The 17,902-nt window shown below is 38.6% G+C and overlaps 2 protein-coding genes across 6 annotated transcripts in view; both read left to right on the top strand.

Moving 5' to 3' along the window:
• The first annotated feature begins 912 nt into the window (after positions 1-912).
• SMIM8 (small integral membrane protein 8) lies at positions 913-14,071 on the top strand. 5 transcript variants are annotated; one of them, XM_037742150.1, is made up of 4 exons: positions 930-971; positions 2,974-2,994; positions 8,936-9,095; positions 11,944-14,071. In XM_037742150.1, the coding sequence occupies exons 2-4, from the start codon at positions 2,978-2,980 to the stop codon at positions 12,100-12,102; spliced, it is 336 nt and encodes a 111-aa protein (XP_037598078.1). In that variant the 5' UTR covers positions 930-971; positions 2,974-2,977; the 3' UTR covers positions 12,103-14,071. The 5 variants fall into 5 exon arrangements, with proteins under 5 accessions (XP_037598079.1, XP_037598078.1, XP_037598077.1 ...); XM_037742151.1 differs by lacking the exon at positions 2,974-2,994 and having other exon boundaries at positions 913-971; XM_037742149.1 differs by lacking the exons at positions 930-971; positions 2,974-2,994 and adding an exon at positions 1,376-1,495.
• Positions 14,072-14,193: 122 nt separating this feature from the next.
• Positions 14,194-17,902, top strand: part of CUNH6orf163 (chromosome unknown C6orf163 homolog) — a 26,500-nt gene continuing 22,791 nt past the window's right edge. The window contains exon 1 of the mRNA XM_017538914.2: positions 14,194-16,954. Within this exon, the coding sequence (XP_017394403.1) occupies positions 16,807-16,954 (148 nt within the window). The 5' untranslated portion in view covers positions 14,194-16,806. The remainder of the gene's footprint in view (positions 16,955-17,902) is intronic.

The raw sequence follows: 17,902 nt of genomic DNA, 5'->3' as shown, positions 1-17,902 counted from the left end.
TTTTGTATTAGTTCATCTCACACTGCTATAAATAACTACCTGAGTCTGGGTAACGTATAAAGAAAAGAGGTTTAATTAACTCACAATTCCACAGGCTGTACAGGAGGTATGGCTCCAGAGGTCTCAGGAAACACAACCATGTTGGAAGGGGAAGCAAGTGTGTCTTACCATGGCACCAGAGAGAGAGTGTGAAGGAGGAAGTGCTACACATTTTTAAACAAATAGATTTTCTGAGAACCCCATCATGGGAACAGCAACTGGGAAGTCTGCCCCATGATTCAATGACCTTTCACCAGGCCCCTCCTTCAACATAAGGGACTGTTATTTCATAGGACATTTGGGTAGGGACACAGAGCCAAACCATATCCATTTTCACGTGTATCCCAACAAACGTGTATCTCAGCAAAGGATGTGCAAACCAGCATTCATATGTCTGTTCTTGTCTCAACTGCACCTGCATACTACATCCTGCACCTTGGACTCTCAAGTCCCTAATGGAATGGCAGAGTATTAACTCTACACTTAAATGACTGTGCCCCTAAAATAGGGGTAGGAGGAGATCAGACCTAGCTTTCTTTCCCAAATTGTAATGCATTCCGCTTTCATGAAATAGACATACTTCTAGATGTCTCCTTTTATTTATACAAACATACACACGGAACTGAAAGGTAATTTGAAGTTGGGAGATGGAAAACTAAAGGTCAAAAAAGGAAGAAAGCAAAAACGCCCCTTGCAAACTCCAGCCCGCAGGCTCCAAGGACTGGCGCGAGGTCCTCCCCACCTGTGGGGCAAGCGCTGGGCTGGTCCCCGCATTCCCGCGCCGCTGCGTCGCAGCCTCCGGAAGGTAGGGGACGCTGTGGCGCCGCGCCGGGCGCGCTCCGCCGCTCTCTCTCGCAGGCGGGAAGGCGAGGCGAGGCGACGCGGAGCTGGGTGGGGTGACTCGGGGCTGTGAGGAGGTGACCCCGCGAAAGGTAAGCGGCGGCGGCGGCGGTGCTCGGTGGCGGGGCGCCGGCCTGCAGGGGACGGGGCGGTCGTACCACCACGTCTCTGGCCTTCCCGGCCGCCCTGCTGGCCTCCCTCACAGGGAGGGAGCGTCCTCTCAGGCAGCCCAAATCTTTGCCTTTCCGTGGACACCCTGAACCCGCACCCCAAGTCGTGGAGCTCTCTGGCCCCACGGAGCCCATTTCCGGGACTCACTTTTCGGGCGCCAGGCTGTTCGGCGCTTCATCCATGGACACCCCCATCGTGAGAACTCTCTCTGTCCTCCAAGTTCTTAGTGTCCCGGTTCACCAGACTCACATTTAGGGGAACAGGTGGTGTTTTCAGGGGACGCCCCTTTTCTTTTGTCACTGTGTGGACACTCGTGCTTTTTCAGCCCTGCAACGCAATGTGCAGAAATGAACTGAATGAAGTTTCTTCTGGAGGCTTCCAGTGCGTCTGTCTTTGAGTAGGCCTTCGGTAGCCATCCGTAGCCCATGACATTGGGGGAAGCCAGGTAAGACTCAGATTGTCCGTCCTCAGGTTGTCGGCAGCAAGGGCTTTCCCTTTTTTTTTCGGGGAAAGTAGTATATACTAGAGGTAGAAAGATACTTTTTGTTGTTGTTTGTTTTGTTTTATTTAAAGTAGAGTCTCTCTGTTGCCAGGCTGGAGTGCAGTGGCGCGATCGCGGCTCACTGTAACCTCCACCTTACAGGTTCAAGCGATTCTCGTGCCTCAGCCTCCTGAGGAGCTGGGATTATAGGCGCCCGCCACTACACCCGGTTAATTTTTGTATTTTTAGTACAGATGGGGTTTCACCGTGTTGGCCAGGCTGATTTCGAACTCCTGAACTCAAGTGATCCACCCAGGCGTTAGCCACTCCGCCCAGCGGGAAAGATACATTTTTTTTAAAGTATATTTTATTGTAAAAACAGCATATATATAATTCATTTTTAAAGCTTAAGTGATTATAATTTTGTTTCTTGAATCTTGTAATATCTTATACATACAAAGGCCTTTTATCAATTTAGAAGTAAGATGGGGTGAGGTGGTGAAATATTGGTGGGCTGGAAATTGGGAGACCTAGATGATCACAGCCTTCTTGGGTCTGGGTTTCTCAAAAGGGGGTTTAGAAGGGGGAGGTAGACTAAATGGTGAGGATGACAGTAGCTACCATTCATTGAACATCTGCATCCTTTGAAATGTGTCATCTTATTTGATGCATACATTTAGTACCTATCCATCCAGTAGATAGTATTGCCCCTTTTATAAAGTGGAAACTGAGAATCAGAGTCGTCACTCAAAGACACACAGCTTATAAGTAGCAAAGTGAGAATTTGAAGCTATACTAGATTCCCTCGAGCCATAAAGTCCTCTGATTCTATCCCAAACTTGTTTGAATTAATTTAAATTATTTTTAAGGTTTTCTGCCCCAGGTCTTAAGTATTCAAGTTAATTTCTTAAATATTAAGACTTCAAGTTAGTTTCTTAAGTATTAAGATAATGTGGTGGCATGTGAAACTATAAGTGTATTATACTTTTATTAAAATATTTTGCCCATTTAATAATTCTCTGAGTCTTTTAAATGAAACGCTTTCATTATTCATAAGTTTCCTGCTCGATACCATTTTATGATTCTGGTCATTTTGTTTTAATTTATCTTCTAATGAGGTGCTTATTTCTAAAATGTATATTTGAAGATGAAGTGTTTTCCTTAAAGTAATGCTTATATTCTTTATACCTTGGTCTAATTTACATGTACAATATATGAATAGGTAGTCGTGTGTCTAAAATAACCCTCAAGCAATAATTTTACTAAAGTAGGGAAAATCATTCAGAAATGACTAGTCCTGACTCTTGGAGTAGGACCATCTGTACAGCCTCTCAGGTTGTGTTACTAATTTCAAGGTAAAGATGTAAATGACTCTCATGGAGTTGGGTGAATGGACACTCCTTTATCTTGGCTTCTTTTTCCATTGCATGCTTCCATCACAGGAGGATGGACAGAAGAAAAAGGTAAAAAACCTTTTACCGGGGAGAAACGAAGTAAATACAGCTTAGTTTAGACCTTTTTTGTAGGCAGGTGTGAAATGTTCTTTTTTTTTTTTTTTTTTTTTAAGAAAAGATAAATGGAAAAGAAAAGAAAAATAACAGTTTCCTAATCATGCATGAAGAAGGGAACAAGAAGTGGGTGATGGAAAAATGAAGAAGTAAGAGTGGGGCACCTGGGCAGATTGCACAGCCCCGGGTGCCTGATTAATTATTTCGCAGGTAGGCCAGCACACAAATGAATCACAAAATTACTTAGCCAAGAGCAGTGTAATGCCAGGTTCCCATCATTCCTGTTAACCTGTGTGTATGTACGTTTTATGTGATTACTGTTTTAACACAGTAAATGAGGTTTTTAAATCCAGCTTAAAAATAAATAGATCTGCAAAGTGATAATAAATAGAGATTGGCCAATATCATCGGTAAATAAATGAGTGACAGCTGCAGTGGAAACAAAAAGAGTAAGGGCCAAGAAGGTGGAGAAACTAGTGGGAAGACTAAGAAAGTTCTGATGGAAGTGTGCTAGACATTAACTGGTTTTGTATTAGGTACAGTTCACATGAGTGGTAATGTCAGAATAAGTTATTGCCATACTTTGACCTTATGAGTAGTTCTGCGGCTTTTAAAAATGGAACTTATATTAGTTCTGTACATGAAAATAGCTAGTCAGCTTTAACTTCAAGATTAAAAGTTTGCTTGTTAAAATACAGATTTGTTTTTCCGAAAAAAAATTTACACATCTATGAAGAAATGACTAAGGTTTTGCATTCTGCCGGTTTTATTTATTCAACTGGCACATATTGAATTTCTGCCTCAGCCATGCCTGTACACCTCTGTAAGCCGGCATGTGAAGAAACACAGAAGATTTTTCTCCTATTTAAAGAGGACGGTTTTTTGTTTGTTTTTTAAGTATAGTTACATATAACAAATTCTTGGCTGCTAAGACCCTTTTGGTCTCAGTAACCTGTATTTTTTTTAACAAAGTACAGATACTTGTTAAAAATTCTTAGTTTGATAGATGGCATAAATAAGTTCATGCAATTTTGGGAGAAACGTTGTAACATCAGTGACTGTGGCTCATAAAGGAGAAGCAGCAATAAAACTGAGCTGTTTTATCCCACTTCTAATAAAAGAATGATAAATAATAGAAAATGTTATTCTCATACTTTCCAGGAAGTGTCAATAACAGTGAAATTGTGGTATATTAAATCTTTTAAAATATACATGTGAGTTTCCAGTCCAAATATTCTGTCATTTCTAGCAAAGAGTTGAACATAAACAGTGATTTATTAAGGTAAATGTGGGTGTCCGGGAGTCTCAATATAACAAGTACTACCCTGATTACTTATTTTATTGATTCATTACAAAAGAAATATAGGTTCTGTCAAGGAAAAAAGGAGATAAAGCAATCTTACAATTAAAATTAAGTCATCACAATTAGTGTTAGAATACTGTATAACTATATAGTTTTTTACAGACATATTTCATATAGGTTGAATTTCATAACAGCATCACTGCATCCATTTAATTATAAAATAGTGACATTTTTGTTAGCTGTAACTAGCCTTTGTCTCTTTCTCGCCTCCCCCCATACACACACACACACGAATGGCAGCAGATCCCTCATGAATAGATTAATGCCCTCCCTGGGGGGATGATTAACTCACTCCACACCTGAAATCCAAAATTATATACAGTATATAATTTTATATACTCCAGGTAAGTATATAAAGTATATAGAGTAATATATAATGTAAATTACATATTACAATAAATCATTGTTTAATATATAATTTATATTAATTATGTATACTATAAAAATTTAATATATAATTATATATAACATAATTTTATATGATTTTGGACATCAGTTGTAGAGTGAGTTCATCAATCCTCAATTCATGGCACATTATCATCCACACAAAGTATATGTGGTAAACTATGCTCTGAGGAACTATGGTTCTGCAGGCTGTACAGGAAGCATGGTGTCAGCATCTGTTTCTGGTGAGGGGCTCAGGTGGAAGGTCCAAGTGATCAGGTGTGCGCAGCGATCACATGGTAAGAGAGAGGAAGCTAGAAAGAGAGGGCGGTGCCAGACTGTTTTTAACAACCAGTTCTCCAGGGAACTGATAGAGTGAGAACTCACTTGATCGCCTCCCTCCTTCAGGGAGGGTGTTCGTTTATTCATGAAGGATCCACCTTCATGGCCCAAACACCTCCCACTAGGCCTTACCTCCAACATTGGAGATCAGATTTCGGCGTGAGGTTTGGGAGACAAATATCCAAACTATAGCACCCACATTTATACTCAAACAAGTTTTTAGCACAGGGAGAAGCATCACTGACACCTGGTGTAGGCACCTGGTGGCCAACATTTGTTACTTAAATTCTAAATATATGTATAAACCCATCATGATTTATAAATACCATCATGGCTAAGAGAAGAAAGATGAATCACCAGTAGTACTTATTAGAAGAAAAAAATGATGATAGTAGAAGCAGCAGATTGCTGCCACAAGACAGGAGAAATAGCAAAGGAATTTAACGCCACTACACCTCCTGTTCACAGTTTTAAAAAATTGAGCCAAGATTGAAGAGAACATTTAAAGAGGGTGTCTAGGACTAAAGCAAAAGTGAATGTGAGGTCTCTTTTGTCACTGTTTTTGCATGGTATTGGGTTCATGCAAGAAATGGGCACGTAACTATGCTGTAGAAAGCATTGGATTTTTGCCAACCTTGGGCATTGCATTAGTCTGTTCTTGCATCACTATAAGAAGTACCTGATGCTGGGTAATTTATAAAGAAAAGAGATTTAATTGGCTTAACAGTTCAGCAGGCTGTGCAGGAAGCATGGTGCCAACATCTGCCCCCAGTGAGGGCTTCAAGAAGCTTTCAGTTCTGGAAGATGAAGTGGGAACAGGCATGTCACATGGTGAGACAGGAAGCAAGAGGGGAGGGAGGAAGTGCCATACTCTTAGACAACCAGATCTCACATGAACTCAGAGTGAGAACTCTCTCATTACCACAAGGATGGCACCAAGCCATTCATGAGGCATCTGCCCCCATGATCCAGATACTTCCCACCAGATTCCACCTTCAACCCTGGGGATTACAGTTCAACACTGGGGATTACAATTCAGCTTGAGATTTGGTGGGGACAAACATCCAGACCTTATCAGGCATGATGAGTTTCAAGCAAGTGCAGGCTGCCTGAACAAACTTCAGGTGTATTCTGGAATCTTTTTGACAAGTTGCCTGTAGTGAAGAAAACACTGTTTCAGTAGAGAAAATTATTAACTTATGTGCAGGAGAAATTTTAAGACAAAAACAAATTGCTGGTTATAGCTCGAATGGCTTGTTTGTTTGCTTCTTTTTGGATACAGGGTCTAGCTATGTTGCCCAGGCTGATCTCAAACTCTGGGTTCAAGCAGTTCTTCTACCTCTGCCTCCCAAAACACTGATTACAGGTGTGAGCCACGTTGCCCAGCCTGAATGGAGTTTTAAATGCTAATGAAATAGGTGTCCTTGTTACCTTATCATATGCTTCCTGCCAAAGGTAGACTTTGCAAAGGAAATAAACAGAGATTGATGATTGGTGTATTCTACTGTAATGCATTCTGGAACAATCGTCTTTGGCAAGTTAGCTAACTCTCAGTGCTTCAGAAATGTTCCCCTGTGATTACCAAGCCAATACACATGCCTGAATAAGGAGAAATGTGTTACTGAATGGCTGATAAAGATTGACAAGGGAGTGCAAGGAGCAATACACGGTATCCTCTTGCTGACAGACAATTGCTCTGCCCACAACATACTCCCACACTTGGATCATGTATGGGTTGAGTTTTTCCCATTGAACCACATAGCCATTGAATCAGGATAAAATTGGCACAGTGAAAGCTCACTTCTGAAAGCAGTTGCTGGAACAACTCTTTCTAAATGTAGAGGATGAAGAGAAAACGGAGAAAAGCAATTTGAATAAGCTATTGACATGATTGTGGAGACCTGATGATCTATGAAGTTATCTTCAGTCATGAAGTATTAGCAGAAAACAGGCATGATTCCTGTGGAATCCCCTGAGGTCTTCCTGGAAGAAGACTGCAGCCAAACGTGGTGTTTGAACCAATCTAGCACTAAACTGCTACTGTCATTGATGTCCCAGTTTGATTTTGAAGACGATGTGGCTACAGATAGTAATTTAACTATTTCCCAAGTTATCAAATCCTGAAGTTGCTACAGGAGTGCTAACTGATGTAAAAATTGAACCAGAAAGCCATGGTGATATCAATGAAGAAGGCAACAATGATGAGCATAATATGCATGAGGAATAAGTGAGAGAACCAGCAACAGTGAACATTTCTGAAGTTTTTGGAAGTGTAGAAAGTGTCTAGAGCATTCCTTTTTCTTCAAGCAGATGTTCCTCTTTAGGTACATACCCAGTTAAGTAGTATAGATGTATATTTAGTGACTACTGTAACACAAAGGATTTTGAAAAAGCAAGCTCCTAGTTTTTTCCTTAACTAAAAAGTTGTGTAAATATTGATTTTATAAAGTCTATAAAATAGTAAGCTTAATGAATACTTGTACTAGCCAGGTGTCATGGCTCATGCCTATAATCCCTGCACTTTGGGAGACAGAGGCAGGATTGCTTTGTGGCCAGGAGTTTGAGACCAGCCTGAGCAACATAGCAAGACCCTGCCCCTACACGCGCGCGCGCTCGCACAAACACACACACACACACACACACACACACACACAAACAATATAGTTACCTAGGTGTGGTGGTGCATGCCTGTAGTCCTAGCTACCTAGGAGGCTGAGGTGGGAGGATTACTTGAGCCTAGGAGTTCAAGGCTGCAGGTTGCAGTGAGTTATGATTGGGGCACTGCACCTGCCTTCCAGTCTAGGCAATCGAGTAAGACTGTCTCAAAAAAAGAAAAAAAGAATACTTGTACAGACAAAGCCCCAATGTGTGTCTAAATATGAATGTTTGGCTCTTTTATAACATTTACTATATAGTGAGTTGCAGCATTTCTCCTAAAATAATTTTACTATATTGTTATTAATGTCCATCTTTGGAAGCTTGCTATCTCTACCTCCTCTCTTTCAACCCTCACCTCTCATCCCAGCATTAGATGGCAGAGATGATAAGAATAAGCTTTTGCCTAATAATACCTAGAAGAGAAAAATACTTTCAAACTACTGACATTTCAGCTAGGAAAACCAGAAGTCAGAAGACACACTTGGATTTAATAGGATAGATTTAGAGTAACTAAGATAAAAAAGGATATTCAGATTAAGGAGATAGCAGGGCATGTCCTACCCAGAAAGTTGTTGATTGGCAAAGGAGGAGTGAGTACAAACAGCTCCTTATCCTCACTGCTTGGGAAAATGAGTTTGTAGGTGGGCTAGTGGAGGAAGAAAGAGGAGCAGTGGGGGAAACTGGCCAGGAGTGAATCTGTAGGAGAAGATAATGAGCAAAGGAATGCTGGTCTTTTCCTCAGGTTGGTGTTCTGGAGGGGCTGTTGAAAGGTGAGGAAGCGGGAAAACAAGGAAATGAAGGGAATGGATAACCTACTGGCCTCACCTACTCTTAATCCTGGTTTCATGTGATATGATGTGACTCAGTCCAGTTGAAAAGTAGGAAAACAACATTTGCCCACCTCTTTTGAGATGAAAATTAAAATAATGAATGAAATTATCAAATTAAAGCACCATTTACAAAGTGCATTATACAAAGTAATAAGATAATTGACAATCACATTTGGTATGTATCTGGGTTAGAATTCAAATAAATAATTTAAGAATGACTTTTTATTCCCTGCAACATGCATGATTAAAAAAATGACTTTTTAAATAAATTTATTAGAGGAGCACAGTTATGAAGGGAAAAAACATGTTTTGTTTTTAGGTATAATAAATCATCATTGATCAAGATGTCTTCAGCACCTGAGCCTCCAACATTCAAAAGAGAAGCACCCAAAGGGAAAGACTTTGAAAGCCCAGGGCTTAGAGGGGTGCGCACAACAACCTTATTTCGTGCTGTGAATCCAGAGCTCTTCATTAAACCTGTAAGAAATACATCCAAGATAAGGCTTTATGTTTAATTCAACCAGACTGTCAGAAATAGAAAGTTCTAGTTTTCTTGTAATTGGTTTTATCCTGGAAATTTTATGTTGACAAATAAGACTTCTCTGTGACTAAAAGCAGGTGGAAGGATGATTGAAAATGTTGTTTCACATATAAATACAAATATAAAAGTAAATATTTTGAGGATATTTGAAGAAAATGGTTGTACTTTAGTGGATCGGCTTCTAAAACTATCTAAAGTACTATTTTATTAGTTGCATTAATTTGAAGACAACTTTTGTTGTTTGATTAGTTACTATAAGGTAAATAAGACCTTCTGTTTAAGCAAGGAAACCAAAATGAAAATATGACCATTCTTACAGACTGTAATTCCAGTCGGTAGGTAATGTTTTTATCTAAGCAATATTACAGATACTTTGTGAAAAATTCCAAAACATTTGATTTGATGAAATTCATGTATTTATTTCCTTATTAGAGGTTCTGTCACCCAGGCTGTAATACAGTGGTGCAATTATAGCTCACTGCAGCTTCAAACTCCTGGGCTTAGGTGATCCTCACACCTCTGCCTCCAGAATGGCTGGGACTACAGGTGCACACTGTCATGCCTGGCTCATTTTTAAAATTTTTTATAGAGATGGAGTCTCACTATGTTTCCCAAGCTGGTTTTCGACTCCTGGCTTTAAGCGATTCTCCCACCTCAGCCTCCCAAATTGTTGGGATTACAGGCACAAGCCGCCATGCCCATCTGGCTGAAGTTTATTTTTAAATAAATGTAAATACTATTTTAAAATAAACATAAAATCAAATTAAAATATAAATATTTAAGTGTGTTGAATCTGATTAGAATTTTATTAACATAGTTAGCAGTGTAAACTGTTTTAAAGCTAAATAGGTCAACTTAATCAGATCATTAAATCAAGGTAAAATATTTTAAAAGCTTTGAACTAATGTGTTCTTTTAATTGCTAAAAGCATTTCAAGAATTGTACATTTAAACTGCTTAGTCTGTGTTCTTTCTTAGGTGTTCATCTAAGTGAAAAAGTTTGACCCTTATTCTTCTGTGATTAAGATTTGAAATAGAAATGTCACTTAAAGGAAGAAACTGAGGCAAATTAATATAGGTAGAAAGTTTATTTGGGCCAACATTGAGGACTGCAGCCTGGGAAACACTTCACAGTAACCTTGGGAAGTGCTCTGGAGAACAAAGGAGAGGCTGGAGTTTTTAAGAAAAAAGATGAATTAGGAGAGGGGGCAAGTACAAAAGTTGCTTTTCAGTAATTTTCATTGGTTTACAGAAATGATATTGATTAGTAATGACTATGCATTGTTGAACTATAGGATATAAGTTATGATGTCTAGTGGATGGCATTGTAAGGTTAATGCATAACTATTGGTGGTGTCAGTCCAGAACCCACATAGCAAGCGCTTCAGAATTATTACTTAGCTCAAGACGTGATTACTATCTCATTCCAATGCCTCTCTGGGCCCGGTAATTTAAAGGGAGCTTACATTCCTCTGTTAAAGAGTTTCTTTTCTTTCTCAGTAGTGGTACAGCAGGTATGGTGACAGAAGCAGAAACTATTATTTGTATCACTACTGTGCATTTACATTGACCTAAGAAAGGCAAATTCTTGAGTGTGAACATGTGAAGAAAAGGGTCTAAGGTACAGTTTCAGGAATAACAAAGTTAATACATAAAATACTTCTCTGGAGTTGAGTTGTGAATATCTTTTCTATATTTAGAAGCTTTTTTTTTTTCTTTTGGTCTGGGCATCATGACTCATGCCTGCAATCCCAATACTTTGGGAGGCTGAGGTAGAGGCATCTCTTGAGGCCAGGAGTTCAACATAATGGTACTCTATCTCTACAAAAAAATTTAAAATTAGACTGGCCACAGTGGCTCACACCTGTTAATCCCAGCAATTTGGGAGGCCGAGGCAGGCAGATCACTTGAAGTCAGGAGTTCGAAACCAGCCTGGCCAACATGGTGAAACCTTGTATTTATTAAAAATACAAAAAATTAGCCAGGCATGGTGGTGCACACATGTAGTCCCAGCTACTTGGGAGCCTGAGGTAGGAAAATCACTTGAGCCCAGGAGTTTGAGACTGTAGTAACCTGTGATTGCACCACTGCACTCCAGCCTGGACATCAGAGTGAGATCCTATCTCTTAAAAACAGCAACAACAACAACAACACAGCTTTACTGTGTGTGGGTTTTAAACTGAAAGCATCACTTTGCCTCTTAGGGCCTTGGATTGTCCAAGAGTAAATCAAGGTTAACAGCGTAATATCTGTTCCAATCACTAAATTTCTTGAGGTAATAGAGTAGGTTCCCGGTGAAGAGTGTATACGTCATCATTATTTCTGTGCCTAATATATAAGAGGATTTTTGCCAGTTATTCATGACTTGGGCAAGAAGAATAGCATGTGTACTTCATTCCTCACTTCCTAATAAAATGAGATTTGCAAATGAGAGACTTGGTCCCAGGACCCAGGAGGTTAAGCAGCTCCTCCACTTCAACACTGAAAACTCAGAAGTTCCCTGACAGTTCTGGCCCAGTCCTTTCCCAGCTGTCACCTTCCTGAAGGTAGAGGTCTGAGATGTTCAGGGTGTAGATGGAAGGAAGACTGGAGAGGAGAAGCAAGAGTCTTCTGTAATCTCTAGGTAATCAGTAGTTTAGCTAATTGAATAAAGAACGGAATAAATTGCCATGGTTATGCTAGTGTTGTAATAAAGATGTGGCACTTCAGGAGGAAAGTGCAACTATTTGAGTCTCCTCAAATTGTTAGCCTTAATAAAGCTTTATAATTTTTTTTTTTCTTTGACAGAACAAACCTGTAATGGCTTTTGGATTGGTAACTCTTTCACTTTGCGTGGCATATATTGGTTATCTACATGCAACACAAGAGAATAAAAAGGACCTCTATGAAGCTATTGATAGTGAGGGGCACAGTTACATGAGGCGGAAAACATCTAAATGGGATTAGTAGTGCTGGTTACTGCAGATGGACCTTTTTTAAGGACTCTGAAATCTTCAACTGAAAGACTATGAGTGTGCAGTATCATGTTCCTTGTTCTAGAATATGCTAATGAAGAGAGAAGATAGCAATTGCAACCATACAACTGTCATAAATTTTGTCCTTTCACAGCTGCAGCCATTATCTCATTCTTTTTTCACAGAGTGAGCTTCATAATATTTTTCTTTCCTTAAATCCTCTTATAAAAGTGCCATGAGAATAGAAGTTGTTTTTGTTAATTATTAAATTCTGTATAATGAAAGTACCATGCTGTTAAATTTGCATGATGTTTTAAATATTTTAAGTTAATTACACTGGTGCAGCTGTCATGAGAGTTTAGTTGTATTTTGCTATTTGCAAAATAACCATGTTCTTCCTGGCATAGAACTTACATTTTTAAAAAAGAGAAATAGAAATTTTAAAGCCTGAAGTCAGTATTAAAAATATGAGATATGAAAAACTGAGTTGGCTCTGACAAGTAGGTTTTATAGTGTCACAAATGGTTCATATATTTCAGTTTCCATTTTAGCTATTTTTGGTCCAGAATTTTATTTTAATTAAAAAGATCCTTCCACTCAGCTACTAAAATAAAGTTTAAATAAAATAATATCCCAGAGTAATTGGAGTTTTTCTTTAAAAAAAAAAAAGTATGTTATAATGAGGTATGATGTTTTTGACCGCAACTAAATATTACCTGTTATAAACATAAAACCAAGTGTACTTACAGTTAATTTAAAAACTAGAACTACTCAATAGATAAGGTCTCCTTATTGCACCAGGTTTACCCTACAAATTTTTTTTTTCTTTTGAGGTTTATATGCCAGCAGACCTTTTTGTTTTTTTCTTTTCAGAATGTTTCTTATTCTCTGAAGCATTCTTTTATGGAAGTGGGGACAGAAATGAGGCTACAAATGAGTCTAAACAAAGCCCAGCCCCATAATCAGCACCCACTGGAGGCAGGCAGTAGAAAGGCCTTGGCTGTCCTGGCACCTGGCGCAGGGACCTAGGACAGAGGTCAAGGCTGGGCCCCTATGTCTGGCCAGATTCTGCCTTATACAATTCAAATCTTTCTCACAAGGGTTCTGGACCTGTTTCATTTCTAGATGTATATCTAATTCTCCAAATCGTTGTAATTGGGCCTCAGTAGTAAATCTCACCTCTGAAGTTTTGCTTCAGTTGTTATTAATATTACCAAGTAATAATAACAGCACAGGTAGAGTTTATCAATGCTTTTTTTAATTTGTCATACTTTATTGTGGTTTTGCAAGGTACATGAAAATGTAGTTATGTGTGATTTGTAAATATTAAAGAACTTAACTAATTGAATTTGCATGGAACTAAATCAAATCTTTACTACTGAGCCCCAAATATTTATATATTTATTTGCTATGCCTCTCTGTATAATGTACTTCATATAGTTTAAAATGCACTTCAGTGAAACAAAATGCCTTTTCATTTAAAGATTGTCTTTTGTTTTTGGTTTCCCTATGTATTTTGGTTGTCACAGAACTTCTGTTTTTAACTTATGCATTTAATGTTACATTGCTACCTTTTAGAATTTTTAACTATTCAACACAATAAGTTGATGTTTGGTGGCAGAGGAGGTATTAGTTGCGTGAACTGTCAAAAAATTGCAGGGCAGAAGGGCAGCAGAAACTGTACAAGGTACAGACTTAAGTCATGTAACGTGTATGTGAATGAACCAAAGTAACTAGAGTCAGTCAAGCACAGAGCTGTGAAAAGTAGTGTGAGGAGAGAATCATATTGAATTTTAGGAACAATTACCTAACTATGATACTTTTTACAGAGTGGCTACAAGTTGTAGGACAGTCTTTGTGTATGCCAAGTGTCAAAGGCTACCTGGCTATGTGTTGATATTTTCATCCTTTCTCTGTTGAATTAGGGTATAGCCATCAAAAATAAAACACCTTTTAAATAGTCTGAAGATTCTGAACATTGAACTTCACCTGATCCAATCCTGTCAATTTATGGTTAAGACAGTAGCCTGAGAATGGCTAAGAGATCTACCAAAGATCATGGTGATTCTCAGAAAGGACTGGAACCTATATCTTCTAGCTCTAAAGTCTAGGGATCTTTTCACCATACTATACCACCTCCTGTGTATAAATGTCCACATAATAATAAAGCAGCCACATTAGCCCTTAAAAGTAAGTTTAGATCTTAAATAGAAAAACACTCCTGTACTTTAAAACAGAATTATATAAAGGATTGTTAACTGCCAGCTCCCCCAAAAGACCATCAGAACAACCGGATGATCAAACAAAACTAAGCTTATTAAATCTGCACTAAGGGGAAATACCACTTTTACAAAGTTAGCTGTATTTAAGAAGGGAATGGTCAGGCGAAGATATTAAAGTGTTTTGAGGTCTGAGTTCAAGTGATTAAAGAAGGATCTTTCAACGCAGAAATCTGGTTGAGAATGGGCAAGGTACCTGACATAACAGATGAGATCTTGAAGCAAGTCTTGATTAGTAAACTGTTTGATAAATGTTAAGTGAACTTTTAACTTTGCCTAGGGGAATAATCTCATGTTTCGATGAAAGAGCTGTTTGCCTAGATCAGCAAGCTATCCATTTGATAAATTGGTTTTCAAGGATTTCCTAAGGCAAACACTGAAATTATTTATTGATTTTATAGCCCTATCTTTCCATAGGGGGTCCAACTCTTCCAATTTGCCAGACACTAAGACAGTTCAGGACTTTCAGTTTTAAAACAGGGATAGTCCCAGGCAAATTAAGGCCAATTAGTTACCCTCCCATCTGGGCAAGAATTTCTAGTAACACATAGGAAAGTCATTGGCACAAATAGCCTCAGTTCTCAATCCAGATGACAAACTGTGTGTACACAGTAGTCCCCATTCTCACTACAAATTCATCTCTGTTTTTAACTCCTCTCCAAGTCCCAGTTAACCCTTTTCTCGAAGTCACACCTGGCACAATTTGATAATTACTTAAAGTCATCAGTCAGTTATCAGGCCGTATGTGTCACTACAAATTATAGTGTAACTTGTGGTACACTTAGCTCAGGGCCCTATGGGAGTCATATTGTTGAAATTAATTTCACTGATGGCATTCACCTATTATAAAATAGTCTTCCCGAATAGATGCAGCATATGACATTGTCAGGCAATTTTTAAAAATGACTTGGTGTAATCAGTTGCACAGATTTTTGTGATAGGCAGAATTTCTATGGCTTTTTTCTAAAATTACGGGAACAAATTAGTTAACTGTGATTTTTTAAAACCAGGTTTTATAATTTAGAATGCTGACTTAGTGTATATATCCCAGTTTTACTACCATGGCATCAAAACATCACGTTTATTAAAAACCTAAAAGAAATTAATCTACCTCTGTTTTTGGCCTTAAACAAAATTAATTCTTTAAAAACCCATTTAAAAGAAAGTGTAGTAGGCTGACTGTTACTCTCCTTTCCTGCAAAAATGTCCAGATCCTAATCTCTAGAACCTGTAAATATGTTACTTTATATGGCAAAAGAGACTTTACAGATATGGGTAAGTTTAGGATTTTGAGACGGGGAGGTTATCCTCGATTAACTAGATGGGCCTGGTATAATTACCAGGGTCCTTAAAGCAGGGCAGAAGATCGGAGGAAGAGACAGTGTCACCGTGGAAGCATGGGGAGAAAAGACTGTATGATGAGAGGCCATGAGTCCAAGGAATATGAATGGCCTGCTGGAAAAGGCAAAGAATCAGATTCTCCTCTGAAACCTCCAGAAGGAACAAGCCCTTCTAACAACTTGATTTTAGTCCCTAACTCTCATTTTAGACTTCTGATCTCCAGAAATGCAAGAGGATAAATTTGTGTTACATTTAAGCCATGAAGTTTGTGTTAGTTTGTAACAATGGTGCTATGATTTGAATATTTGGCCCCTGCAAAACTCAGTTGAACTTTAATCCCCAAAGCGATAATATTGAGAAGTGGGGGCTTTAAGAGGTGAGTGAATGTATTCACAGGTTAAGGGATTAATGGGTTCTCATGGGAAGAGAACTGGTGCCTTTATGAGAAGAGGAAGAGAGGCCTGAGCTAGCATGAGAGCTCAGCCCCTGGCCATGTCTTACCCTGTACCACCCTAGCGAGTTCCCACCATCAAGAAAATTCTTACCTGATGCAGCTCCTCCACCTTGGACTTCTCAGCCTCCACAAACTGTAAGAAATAATTTCCTTTATAAGATATCCAGTTTCAAGTATTCTATTATAAGCAACAGAAAACAGAGTAAGACAGCAGCAACAGAAAACTAATATAGAAAGTATCTGGAAAATGAATGGCTGTATCATGTTCCCTTTTGTCATTGTTTGAAGTTACTTTTATGAGCAAAGCTTGTCTTACCTAGCAACAGTTGCTAAGTAAGTTAACAATTTATTGCTAGAGTCTGAGAAGGAGCAACTGCTTAAATCTTCCCAAATCTGGTGCCCATACCTCCTATGGCAGGGGCTTTTAGTACCATTCTTTAATGTTAGGCACATAACCACTGCCTAATCATGTGAATAATTTAATCCTTACCAGCCTCTAGCATTATCCTAAAACCCTGAACCTCTTCCAGCTTTCTTAAACTTTCAGCTTTTCTTGAAACGTCTTTTTCTGATTCTAAGATTATTTTAACTGTAAATAGGAAAAGACATACGATATTTAACTATGATCAGAAATTCAGATTACACAAACTTTGTTTGCTGTGCTGTTTGTAACAAAATAATTCCACCAGCCCCTTTTGGAAAAACCTTCACACGGATCCATGAATACAAGCCACTTAAGACACGTTTTTACACTCACAAAGACATACTAGGTAAGTGACTTTATTGTTTTCCTTTGTTCTAACACTTCATAGCCTTCATTCTTTCTGTTACATAGACTTTTATCAGCTTTTTTCTCTTCATCGTTCTTGTCCCTACAGGGATGTTTAAAAATAATATTGGTTGGAATACAGCTTCTCCACTTACAGTTGTGTGTATTGGGCAGGAAATTTAGCATCTCAGTTTATCTCCTTATATGGAAATAAAGATATTAATACCTATCTTACAGGTTATTAGGATACTTTAATGAAGTATTTGTATCTATTATAAATCCTGGCACATAATAGTAAATGTGAGTTCATTTTGCCCTTGGCCATACTTGGGCACCTTCAGTATGTATAGGAGAGGAAATATTATCTCTAAATAATACCCTAATTGGATGGACACGGTGGCTCGTGCCTGTAATCCCAGCACTTTGGGTAGCCGAGGTGGGCGGATTGCTTGAGCCCAAGAGTTCAAGACCAGCTTGGCCAACATGGTGAAACCCTGTCTCTATTAAAAGAAATTGGGCAGGTGTGGTGGCACATGCCTGTAATCCCAGCTATTTGGGAGGCTGAGGTAAGAGAATCACTTGAACCCAGGAGTTGGAGGTTGCAGTGAGCTGAGATCATGCCATTGCACTCCAGCCTGGATGACAGAGCGAGACTCTGCCTCAAAAAAAAAAAATCCCAATAAATGGGTAAAAAAAACTATAACCTTTAAGTAGTAGCTGGTGGCATGAAAGTAGTTACATATAGATAACATGAGAACATTTACTGTGCATACATATGCATATATAATACATAAGCAAATCAAATTGTGCTATAGCTTTCTGTCTCTCTTTTATCTCCATAAGAGTTCTCAATCTGAGCTTGAGCCTTGTAAGTATTTTCCTAAGAACTCTCAAAATACTTATCTGATCCTCTCTTCCTTTTTTTTTTTTTTTTTTTTTTTTTTTTTTT

This window comes from Cebus imitator, unplaced genomic scaffold (assembly GCF_001604975.1).
Source record: "Cebus imitator isolate Cc_AM_T3 unplaced genomic scaffold, Cebus_imitator-1.0 Scaffold117, whole genome shotgun sequence".
Classification (NCBI taxonomy): domain Eukaryota; kingdom Metazoa; phylum Chordata; class Mammalia; order Primates; family Cebidae; genus Cebus; species Cebus imitator.
The sequence above is the reverse complement of the archived record's forward strand: the minus strand, read 5'-3'. Positions and strand labels throughout refer to the sequence as shown.

Bases quoted from the DNA above. Each gene is read 5' to 3' on its own strand.
- SMIM8 (XM_037742149.1), top strand. From the start codon at position 1,476: ATGACATTGGGGGAAGCCAG. The intron at 1,496-8,935 runs GTAAGACTCAGA...TTTTGTTTTTAG, and splicing joins ATGACATTGGGGGAAGCCAG to GTATAATAAATCATCATTGA. The intron at 9,096-11,943 runs GTAAGAAATACA...TTTCTTTGACAG, and splicing joins CAGAGCTCTTCATTAAACCT to AACAAACCTGTAATGGCTTT.